The sequence below is a fragment of the Lepidochelys olivacea genome, assembly GCF_965140295.1.
Source record: "Lepidochelys olivacea isolate rLepOli2 genome assembly, chromosome: 2".
Classification (NCBI taxonomy): domain Eukaryota; kingdom Metazoa; phylum Chordata; order Testudines; family Cheloniidae; genus Lepidochelys; species Lepidochelys olivacea.
The window spans coordinates 97,857,379-97,869,399 of record NC_140412.1 but is presented as its reverse complement, the minus strand read 5'-3'; the positions used below and the strand labels follow the sequence as shown (position 1 = coordinate 97,869,399).

The following is a 12,021-nucleotide window of genomic DNA, read 5'->3' as shown; positions in this document are numbered from 1 at the left end:
CTGCAGAGGAACTAAATGAATGTGGTCTTCATGGTTGAGGAGGTGAGGGAGATTCCCTAACCTGAGACATTCTTTTTAGGTGACAAACCTGAGGAACTGTCCCAGATTGAAGTATCATTAGAGGAGATTTTGGAACAAATTGATGAATTAAACAGTAATAAGTCACCAGGACCAGATGGTATTCACCCAAGAGTTCTGAAAGAACTCAAACGTGAAATTGCAGAACTACTAACTATGGTATAATTTAAATCAGCTTCTGTACCAGATGACTGGAGGCTAATGTGATGCCAATTTTTAGAAAAGACTCCAGAGGTGATCCCAACAAATACAGGCCAGAAAGCCAAACTTCAGTGCCAGGCAAATGGGTTGAAACTATAGTAACAAACAGAATTATCAGACACATAGATGAACACCATTTGTTGGGAAACGGTCAACGTGGTTTTTGTAAAGGGGAATCATGCTTCATCAATCTACTAGAATTCTTTGAGGGGGTCAACAAGCATGTGGACAAGGGTGATCCAGCGGATATAGTGTACTTAGATTTTCAGAAAGCCTTTGACAAGATCCCTCACCAAAGGGTTTTAAGCAAAGTAAGCTGTCATAGGACGAGAGGGAAAGTCCTCTGATGGGTCAGTAACTGGTTAAAAGATAGGAGACAAAGGAATAAATGGTCAGTTTTCAGAATGGTGAGTGGTGGTGTCCCCCACAGGTCTGTACTGGGACTAGTGCTGTTCAACATATTCATAACTGAACTGGAAAAAGGGGTAGACAATGAGGTGGCAAAATATGCAGATGATATAAAACTACTCAAGATAGTTAAGTCCAAAGCAGACTGCAAAGAGTTACAAAGGGATCTCATAAAACTGGGGGACAGGGCTGTGACGGGTTCAGTCACAGAGACCCCCTTGGGACTGTGCCCTGATGTGCTGAGACTAAGCTCTTTTTCTCTGCCAGTTTGGGCCTCCAGAACCCTGTCTTGTTGAGCCAGAAACGCTAATCTGCTGCAACACAGGATCTGACCCACGCTCCCAAAGCTGCAGACTTAACTGAAAACAGTTTAGCAAGTGCTCCTGTCTCTAGCACCCAGACAGCCAGCGCCCAATGGGATCTAAACTCCAAATAAATCTGTTTTACTCTGTATAAAGCTTATACAGGGTAAACTCATAAATTGTCCTCCCTCTATAACACTGATAGAGAGATATGCACAGCTGTTTGCTCCCCCAGGTATTAATTACTTACTCTGAGTTAAGTAATAAGCAAAAAGTGATTTTATGAAGTATAAAAAGTAAGATTTAAATGGTTCCAAGTAATAACAGACAGAACAAAGAAAGTTACCAAGCAAAATAAAACAAAACATGCAAGTCTAAGCCTAATACAGTAGGAAACTGAATACAGATAAATCTCACCCGCAGAGATGTCTCAATATGCTTCTTTCACAGACTAGACTCCTTCCTAGTGTGGGTCCAGCAATCACTCACACCCCCATAGTTACTGTCCTTTGTTCCAGTTTCTTTCAGGCATCTCTTTGGGGTGGAGAGGCCATCTCTTGAGCCAGCTGAAGACAAAATGGAGAGGCTTGCAGGGCTTTTTATATTATCTCTCTTGTGGGTGGAAACCCCTTTATTCTTCTGTGCAAAGTCACAGCAACAAGATGGAGTTTATAGCCACCTGGGCAAGTCACGTGTCCATGAATGATTCAGCTTTTTGCAGGCCAATGCCATTGTTTACATGTTAGTTTGAACATTCCCAGGAAAGCTCAGATGTGGATTGGCATCTCCCAAAGTCCGTTGTCCATTGGCGTTTCTTGATTGGGCACTTACTGAGAATACTCCTTTCTCAAGAAGCTGACCAAATGCTTCACTGAGGCTACTTGGAATCAAAAACATTGAGATACAAGTACAAAGCCAATATTCATAACTTCAAACACAAAAATGATACACACATTCAGCCAGCATAATCATATCCAGCAAATTACAACCTTTCTATAGACACCTTACTTGACTTCCTTTGTACAAGATTTGGTGAAACTATAGGACCTTGGTTGCAACAATGATCTATACGGTCACAGTCAGGGCTGACTCTAGGCAAAACAAGCAGATGCTTGGGGCAGCACATTTCTGGGGGCAGCATTTCGGTACTGGCCATGCCACCCCTAGAAATGTGTCCCCTCTGCCCCAGCTCACCTTCGCTCCACCACCACCCCTTCCCCTGGGTGTGCTGCTGATCGGCTTTTCCCCCCTCCCTCCGAGGCTTGCCATGCACGAAACAGCTGTTTGGCATGGCAAGCCTTGGAGGGAGGGAGGAGAAGCCGATCAGCAGCGCACCCAGGGGAAGCGGTGGTGATGGAGCGAAGGTGAGCTGGGGCGGGGAGCGGTTCTGCTACCCCCCCGTTACTTCCTGTGCTCCGCCCCACCCTTGCTCATCTCCGCTATGCCTGCTCCCCTGAACACGCTGCCTCTCCTTCACCTGAGAGAGAGGGGGGAGAAGCGGAGCAGTGGCATGTTCAGGGGAACAGGAGGAGCGGAGGTGAGCTAGGGCGGGAGGTTGCGGGGGGGGGGAGCTGCAGGAAGCAATGAGGGGGGGGAAATGTGGCATGCCTGGGGGAGGAGGCAGGGCCGGGGATTTGGGGAAGAGGCTGGGAAGGGGCGGAATTGAGCCGGGGGATTGGGGAGCATGAAAAAAAAATGGGGGCACCCAAAATTTTTTTTGCTTGGGGCGGCAAAAATCCTAGAGCCAGCCCTGGCCACAGTTCATGTCAATAACATCACAAGGGCAACAAAATGGCAGATGAAATTCAATGTTCAAAAATGCAAAGTAATGCACATTGGAAAACAAAATCCCGACTATACACATAAAATGATGGGGGTCTAAATCAGCTGTTACCACTCAAGAGAGAGATCTTGGAGTCATTGCGGATAGTTCTCAGAAAACATCCACTCAATGTGTACTGACAGTCAATACTGATATGATAAAGGTCTATAAAATCATGACATGTGGAGAAAGTAAATAAGGAAGTGTTATTTACTCCTTCTCATAACACAAGAATTAGGAGTCATCAAATGAAAATTAATAGGCAGCAGGTTTAAAAGAAACAAAAGGAAGTATTTCTTCACACAATGCACAGTCAACCTGTGGAACTCTTGCCAGAGGATGTTGTGAAGGCCAACACTATAACAGGGTTAAAAAAATAACTGGTAAGTTCATGGAGGATAGGTCCATCAATGACTATTAGCCAGAATGGGCAGGGATGGTGTCCCTAGCTTGTTTGCCAGAAGCAGGGAATGGGAGACAGGGGGTAGATCACTTGATGATTGCCTGTTTTGTTCATTCCCTCTGAAGTACCTGGCATTAGTCACGGTTGGAAGACAGGATACTGGGCTAGATGGACCTTTGGTCTGACCCAGCATGGCTGTTCTTATATTTATGTCTGAGTAGATTGACTATACTTGGACATACTTAGGTATCCTTCAAATACCAACACCTGAAACTCTACCAAGGAGAAAGAAAAGCATTTCAGGGAAGCACATGTGTCATGGTTATGGAGCTAGTGGTACTTGAGTCCTCTTGATTCTTTCTAATTGCACCCGCTCAGGAGTTAGGCCTCTTCTTCCCTGGGGTGCATCTCTTACTCCTATGATTCTCCCACTCTTAGACCAGAACTTGGGGCGACAGAACCCTGTGTACCAGCTAAAATTTCTGTGCATGTCCAACTGGGTTTGGCACCTCTAAGTGTTTCATTCGATAGCTTGTGACCAGTGGTTAATATAGGTGACCAAACAGCTTTCCTAGAACAAAGCTGTGACAACCTGCCACCCCCATATTCATCTTTGTCATGTAATTAGGATATGTTTTGTACCAAGTATGCCTTGTGACTTTCATTCTAAAAGTCTTGATTTGCTCGACATTAATATCTTATTGGATTGTATGTGCTATCGTCGTATGTGAAGTTATGAAGTTGGGCTATGTATGTGTTACTCAAGCATATTGTGAGGTTAAAAACACCCACAAGCAGCCATTCAGGTACAACAGTAAAAAGGACAAACAATGTTAGTAGCTTATTGAGGAAATGCACACGAGCACAAGAATTACCTCAGGAACTGCATACAATAGAAACTTCTCAGAGATAGCACTACACAATGGGAACTGTTTGACCCAGGTCACAGCAAAAGAGCTTTCCAGCAAGTGGGAAGAAGATATGAAAGCGGGAAATGACATCATGATTGTACCTTACTCTCCCTACAACAACACCTTGGAACACCTGAGGAATAAAAATTGAACTGGGGGAAGTGATGATCTCAGGCTAAAGGGATTTCTACCCTGTGTATGAAAACCTGGAAAGAAAAGGCAGATTGTGCCTTAAGAATCTGCCAGCCTGTTTATCACTCAGGGTGAGAATGTGCTAATTCATATCCTACCTATCTAGTATGTTAAGCTCATTTTGTGTTTTTGTTTATTTACTAGATAATCTGCTTTGATCTGTTTGCTATCACTTACAATCACTTAAAATCTATCTTTTTATAGTTAATAAACTTATTTTATGCTTTAATCCAAACTGGTGTGCATTTGACTAAGATGTCTGGGGAAAATTTCAGCTTGGTTACCACAAGTGTGTATGGTTCTCTTCACATTGAGGGAGAGGCGGACAGGGTATTAAATCCATATACTGGCCAGATTTGATGATAAAAGAAAAGGTTTTTAATACAGTAACAATCTTCATTTATAGCTATCTTCCGTAAATCTTACCAGTTTAGGGTTGCTAATTCTGACTGAAGCTATTCCGGGAGATTCCCCCCCCCTCAACCTGACATAATGTCATTTTCTTAAAATAGCCTATTAAAATCTCCTGGATTGCTTTCAATAGTCACCGGGAGACTGATGCCGATACTGTACTTCATACTTAGTGCTGTGGCGCACACAGAGATTATTATAATGTGTATTTTGATGCCTCAGATGAAAACACTACTACCGTGAACATCCTTTTACAGCATGGCTCAACTCTTCACTTTTAATAAGAGACCATATATCAGTATTTTGCTGCATTAGGAGATGAACAGATCAAAGAACCAGGCAATAATAATGTTCAGAGAGACGCTGGAGGGAGAACCATAGAATAAAGCCAAGGACAGGTTTTAAAAAGTGCATCAATGTTGCATTTCATAGGCTTATGACATTAAAGGCACTACTTTTTCTGTAGTCATATATTTTACCTCCCTATCTTCTGAGCCAGAGCAAATTCACATATAAGGAACTCTGACAGAACCAAGGGAGGGATCAGATCATAGAAAATGAAGCGTAGATTGAGATTTAAGATTACTTTTATTCTGATGTGGAACGAAAACAAGACCTCTTCAATTTTTTCACAACAAAAATAAGACGGAGACAGGCACAGACCAACCCCAGAGTAGCACATAGTCCAGTGACTAGGGCACCCACCTGGGATGTGGAAGACCCAGGTTCAGGTCCCTGCTACAAATAAGCCAGAGCAGGGATTAGAATCTGGGTTTCTTACATCCGAGGGGAGTGCCCCAAACACTAGAAAATTATGTATTCTGGGCTAGGTCTCCCTCTCTCTCTAATTCCATCCTGGACCCAAATAACTTTCCTGACAAAATTTTTGTTGAAACCAATATGTTTTAGCAAAACATTTCAGTTTCCACAAAACAACATTTTCAATAGAAAAATATTTCATTACTTTTTTTTGATCATTTCTAGTTACAGGACTTGTCTCTTATTTAAAAGCCCAATTTAATTCTCTTTCTAGTGACTTTAATTAGAGCTCTATTAGATTTTAGCAGAGAGATTTCTTGTCCTCAGTGATGCAACTCATGAAACATGCATTGGGCTGTATTGTGCAATGCCAGATACACAAAGTTATGCTGTATGGTTAACCTGAGCCCAGTGAATGTAGCCTTCTCCCCATTGACATTTTTTGTCCCCATTTTTGTTTGTTAATTAAACACGATTTGAATGGACAAAAAAGGAAGTCTGCTGAAAATGCTATAGTGCTACAGGCATCAAATAACTATAGATGTTTACCTTGTGTTTTCAGACTTTTCTTACCCTTTCAGCCTTTGGTAATCTTACAATATAACTACTTTAAAATCTGCCATCTGTTAAGTGGTTTCTGTAACCAATCACACCCAAGAATGCACTTGCTACTCTGTCTATTAGCTTTGGAGTAGAACAGTTTCTCTATAAACCTACATCAGAATCATTTCACACTAATTAGTCTGTTGGAAGTATAACCGAACCACAGGTCAGCCATTGTAGTTTCCATCAATTTTGTTGGAATAATCCTATTAAGTTTCTTAATGGTGAAGATGTGAAGGAAAGGAAATAGCACCCTAAAAAAACCTCTATAAAAATGAATCCTGATGCACACAGCTATAAGGACATGACTATCATCAAAAAGAAATTGTAAAAAAGATTTAGGGCTTGTCTACATGGCATGGCAACGTGCATTAGACAAACCCTACACCTTTTGGCCAGTGATGTTTTTTTCTTTTCATATAACAGGAAGAAAACACCTTGACATTCACCAGATTTTAATTTTTCTGCATCATGCACACACATATCCTGCTAGCTTTCATGAGCATAGTCACATCTCTAATACTCAAATCTGATAACACAGTTCCCATTATTTGAAAGACTGCCCCAGCAATGGTACAAATGGAAATAAGCTGGATAGAAACAAAAGGGCAGCATTCATACTTTTTTAGTGCTTTTAAATGTTTAGCATGATGCAATCCTTTTGAATATGAAGCAGTTTGAAAAGTAATATACAAAATGGGAGGTAGCATTTACTCTTTCTTGTTCACTCAAAAAAATGGAATACCCTAACTTAGAGCATCTGCCTCTCAAGAATCACTCTCTCCCCCCACATGTCAGTGGATCCTCCCTCCAATAGTATAATGCTATCTTCAAAATCAAGGCATAGGTAGGTAACTGATAGTAACTATTAGCCAGAATTTCCATGGTAACAATATTTCCTCCCAGTAATTGAACAATGGAGTGATTTGCATTTTCTTCCCACTTGCCACAGTTCCTTAACTCTTACCTTCCAGACTCAAATGTGAACCATGTTGAGTCACGCCCATATCTCCTCAAAGAACTCAGAGGCCACATGACCAGCTTGACCTTGGCATTATGGATATCCCAGAGATAGATGTTTTCATGTGTGATCTGCATTGTACATTCCCCATAGATATCTAAATTTGGTGTAGGCATAAGATATACGTTGAATCGCTCTAGGAAGGAAAAAAGCAAAATGAGAGGGAAATCTGGTGAAAATGAGAGTTAATTTGAAAAATTAACAGAATACCAACTTGCCTGGCTACAGAAATTTTAGATATCATGAGCCAGATCCTGATTTAAATGAAGTCAATGAAGCCATAACATTTACATAAGTGAAGGATCTGGCTCCAGGTATTTTACATATGGTACTACTACAAACAGAGCTCACTGAGATCTGAACAGCATTACAAATGACTTTCCAAGATATACTGAAGAACTTTAACCTTGTGAGAGATCATTTCCCTCAGTAATGTGTGTGCAAACCGTGACCTTCCAATTTTGGAGGGCATCTCTAGCTAACTTCTTAATAGATGGAGAATCACAGTGACCTAACAACTTTGAAGGATCCTTTACAATATGGGGTATCAACATTTCAAGGCATAGAACAACAGGAGTACTGGCAAAAATATCTGTGCAACTGTTACACATAAAAAAATTGTTTTTTGTATGAAGACCCCCAATTGTTTGTGCATACCTGTTAACCGCACATAAAAGTCTGTTTAGATGGACAATTTTTTTAATTTGTGTGCTCAGATGCCCATTTGCCAAGTAAGGGGCAATTCATAGACATGCATGTTTGACTACCCACCTCTTGTATAACCACAGTAAAATGTAGTTCTATACAGTATATTGTGAAGGCACTTTCGAAGTTGTTACTAGATATACTGTCATTTCATAGTACAAACCTTTTAATACATTAGGTAGAAGGTCAAAGAGAAGACAACACTTTTAAAAAGTGCCTCAACAATGTAGTAGAGTAGGCAAGCTTTGAAAAATTATTAGACTATATAAGGCATCATTTACTCACATGGATGGAAAAAGCCCATGATGCTAGTCAGGGAATTTTAAATCAAATTGTAGTTTGTTGCCACCTATATTATATATGTGCACACACACACACACACAAACAGAATAACAGTCAAAATTTAAGGTGCAAATATTGGAAATGCTGGGTTATATTTTAATTCTCAAGGCACAATGGCATGATCCAGAGCAGAATGTCAGCCTCAGTTTGTAGATTTGTTTCTGAATTTCCTAGCACTTGTGGAACTAGGTCATACACTTACACTTTTGTGTTGCTGCTTTTAAGGGTGCTAAAAAGACCAAACCTATGAATAAAATAACAATTCAAGACAGGGCATCAGAAATATTCACTCTATAAATGAGCGGTTGGAAACATACACATATGTATAAGGGCCAATTAGGAAAAGTGCCTTCAAAAATTAATAAAGGAGCAAGGGTTTGGTGCAGAACATTTTTTAAAAAAAAAATCCAATCTTGGGCAGACATTCATTGGGAGGGTCCTCATACAAATGTGAACGGAATTAAAACTCATTTAAGGATGGTATGTAAAGAGAGTAACTAAATATATCAGTCAAAAGAGACCTAAGTTATGTGTGTATGCCAACAGACCGGACTGTATTTTCAATGTTTGTTAAATATACTTTTTGACAGATCAGTGGAGGAAGAAGTTGTAAATGAGCATCCAGGAAAATGCAAAAGTGTAGGGGCAGAAATGAACACAAGTTGGTTAAGGAATTAAAGTGAACAATCACATGTACAGTAAGATTTGCAACCCTGTGTGGCTATAAGTAAACTTGTCATTCCCAACGATAGTCTGTCTCAGTCCATTTAATTTTGACTCATTAATGCCTTCCCAGTTGATTCACTCAATCTTCTGGCCATTCAACCTCTTCTCTTAAATTCTATTTCTCATGAATCATACTAATGGGTGTTAGCCCTGTAAAGTGTATTCTATGACTAAAGTCCCATGTGTGAAATCCACCCCCACTTTAGTAACAGTCCTTTAACAGATAGCACAAATAGCTTAGCAGATGCAGTTAAAATCACTGCAAACAATTTCCCTTACTGGTCACAGAGATTTCTTCATTAGAGATCTAATCCAATGCCACTGAAATAAACAAAAAGTCTTCCACTGACTTCAGTTGGCTTTGGATAAAAAGCCCTTAGACACTGACTACTGAGTGAAAAATCTAGAGAACATCATGATAGCTTACTTACTCTTTGTATTAGAATTTTACTTGGGCAAACTGTTCAGTGATTAGATACTACAATGATGGGCATTATGCAAAACCCAAAGATAGAGGAGGGAAGGAAAAGTGTGAAAGTGAGATAATAGAAATGATTGACAGATGGGCTAACAAAAATGATTGTGGACACAGATTTCTAGCCAGTCTCATGACTTCTACTTCAAAATAGACACTGTTATGATTTAGTTACACACTAGACTTTAGTTTTGTACTGTTGTGTTATTACCATTCCTGGCGAGGGTTGCCACTGCTGAATTCCCAGCATACGAGACATTCTGGTACTTACAGGAATGGTATGGGCTTTTCTCGCCAATGTGACCTTGCACACACAATGTGTGAGAGGTCACATTGCACAGAGGATGCCATTTTGAAGAGTATACTGTTCTCTCCCCCCACAGTGTGACATCGCACCTGGCTTGTGCAAAGTCACATGGTCGGGTGGAGCAGCACGATCTTCAAAATGGCATCCCTCCTCCATAATACCTGATTAAACCACATTCAGTTTTGTCTCTGTAGCGGACAGGGGACAGACCACAGAAAAAGAGAACTGTCCATCTTAAAACTGGATGAATGGCCTGACTATTCCAGGCCCTTGCATCCTCCCCCTCTTTGAATTGGACCAGAATGAAAGGTGCGGATAATCTGTGTAATGGCAGATTCTCTGGCCCACCCCAGACTTAGACTCACTGTGTCCTCACAAGGAGCCCCACTGGAATTGTGCGCATGATGAACAGGGGATGTACATTCCCTGAAACTCTGCCCCTTTCTTGTGCAGCAGACTCACCTTGCTTGCACTGTCACAATGGCACCAGCACCAGTGGAGAAAGGTTTGTCATTTTGTGCAGATTTTAATTTTCAGGGATAATTTTATGCACTATGCTATTATTTAAGGAAGGGTCTAAGGACATATGAAAAATAGAAGCCAATTGGTTTAGTTTCCACTTAGAATATACAAAAACAACTTTGAATTCACAGAGAAAAGCTTAGCATCATTTAAAAGCTACCAAAATGTTCACAGAAAGAAACCTAACTTCTTGGAATTATTTGAGGATATTATTGCATAAGGGCATTCAGGAGACATGATATACTCAAATTGTCAGGAGACATTTGTCTACTCTGCATTCAAGGTCAGTGTATAAGGCGAGGTGTCATGGATTGAAAGGAAATGTGTCTGATTAAACTGAACATCAGCTGCAAGGCAACTAAGTGGAACCATAGGAACTTATTCAGGCTGGCAACAACAGAAGTTATTCATACGTGCACTGGAGGAGCAAATGTTGTTTGTTTTTACAGATTTTCAGTTTTGTTTTTTAACTAAGAGTAGAATTTTGTAACTAAAATTTATGAAAGTGTGCGGACAACAGGAAACTGCGGGGGGGAATGAATTCTGAGGAAAAATGCAAGGGATTACAAATTAGGGTCAAATCTGCTGGGGAAGGTTTGCACAGTCTCCCTGTGAAGTCAAGGGGAAAAACTGGGTTTCAGAGGCAAATCCTTGGCCCCAATCGCATAGCTAGGGTTTAGAAAATTGAGGCTCAATCCCCAGTTCTGCCTCAGATTCCCTGAATGACTCTGGGCAAGTTATTTACTTTGTGTTTCAGTTTCTGTTTTTCTGTAAATTTTGGGAAGATAATACTTGCTTACATTGTGAGGATAAACTTGTTAATGTTTATGAGGTTCTCCGACCAGTTTGAGGGTGCATCCCTGGAGTGGCATGGTGCTTAGCTTCACAACTGCCCTGTGGACATTAGGGTCAGCTGTGGGCAGAGCATGGTCTGGTGGAGCTAGGGGCCTGAGAATTTGCTGCTATTTGCATCTATCATTCCACCACATAGGGCATGCAGCCAGGCATTCCCTACTCCATCTCTCCATGGAGCAGAACAGCACAGAGCAAGGTACTTGGGTTATGTGATACAGTCCAGGATGTAGGCCTTCGAGAACAGAAGTCCTTTATCTTGATGAAAAAAATTCAGTGTCAATAAATAAACTAACAATGATTTTCAGAGTGTAAAATAAAGGGGAAGACTATTTCTTAAATGAAGCATTTTGACTAAGAAAGAAATTTAGCAGCAACCATAAAAACCTCTAAGGCCATGTCTACACTACAGGGACTATACCAGCATAACTGCTGTGCTGTAGCTATGCCAGTATAGCCCCATAGTGAAGACACAGCCTACAGCGACAGAAAGGGTTTTTCTGTCACTGTAGGAACATCACCTCTCTGAGCAATAGTAGTGAGATTGGTAGGGTTGTCTAAAGTAATTTGCCAATGGTCCTTTGTCAAAACCAGGGTGTGCAGGAACTTTGTCCTGCCCAAAGAGTCTAGTATGTCATTGATTCTGGGTATAGGCTATGAATCTGAAACAATGACAGCATTATGTTTCCTATAATCAACGCAAAACCATATGGTTCCATCCCTTTGGGGAACCATAACAACTGGAGAAGCCATGGGACTATTTGCCTTTGTAATTATTGCCACATCTAGCTTGCTAGCTATCTCCTTAGGGAATTACTCCTCCATTCTACCAGATGTTCAGTATGATCTGCTGGGTGCAGGCTGTGGTCCTGCAGTGTTAATCTGATGGACCATTTTGTGAGTCAGCCCAGCCCTTTTGGAAAATACCTGCTGGTGCCTTTACACCACAGCCATAATTTTTGTTTATTTTGGTTAGGGTTA

General features: G+C 40.9%; 1 protein-coding gene across 4 annotated transcripts in view; it reads right to left on the bottom strand.

Annotated features, from left to right (window-relative positions):
* The window catches only part of DOK6 (docking protein 6), a 434,980-nt gene that overhangs the window by 136,536 nt on the left and 286,423 nt on the right, over positions 1–12,021 (bottom strand). For all 4 annotated transcript variants that reach the window (XM_084619311.1, XM_084619314.1, XM_084619313.1 and 1 more), the window contains exon 5: positions 7,058–7,247. In XM_084619311.1, the coding sequence (XP_084475437.1) occupies positions 7,058–7,247 (190 nt within the window). The remainder of the gene's footprint in view (positions 1–7,057; positions 7,248–12,021) is intronic.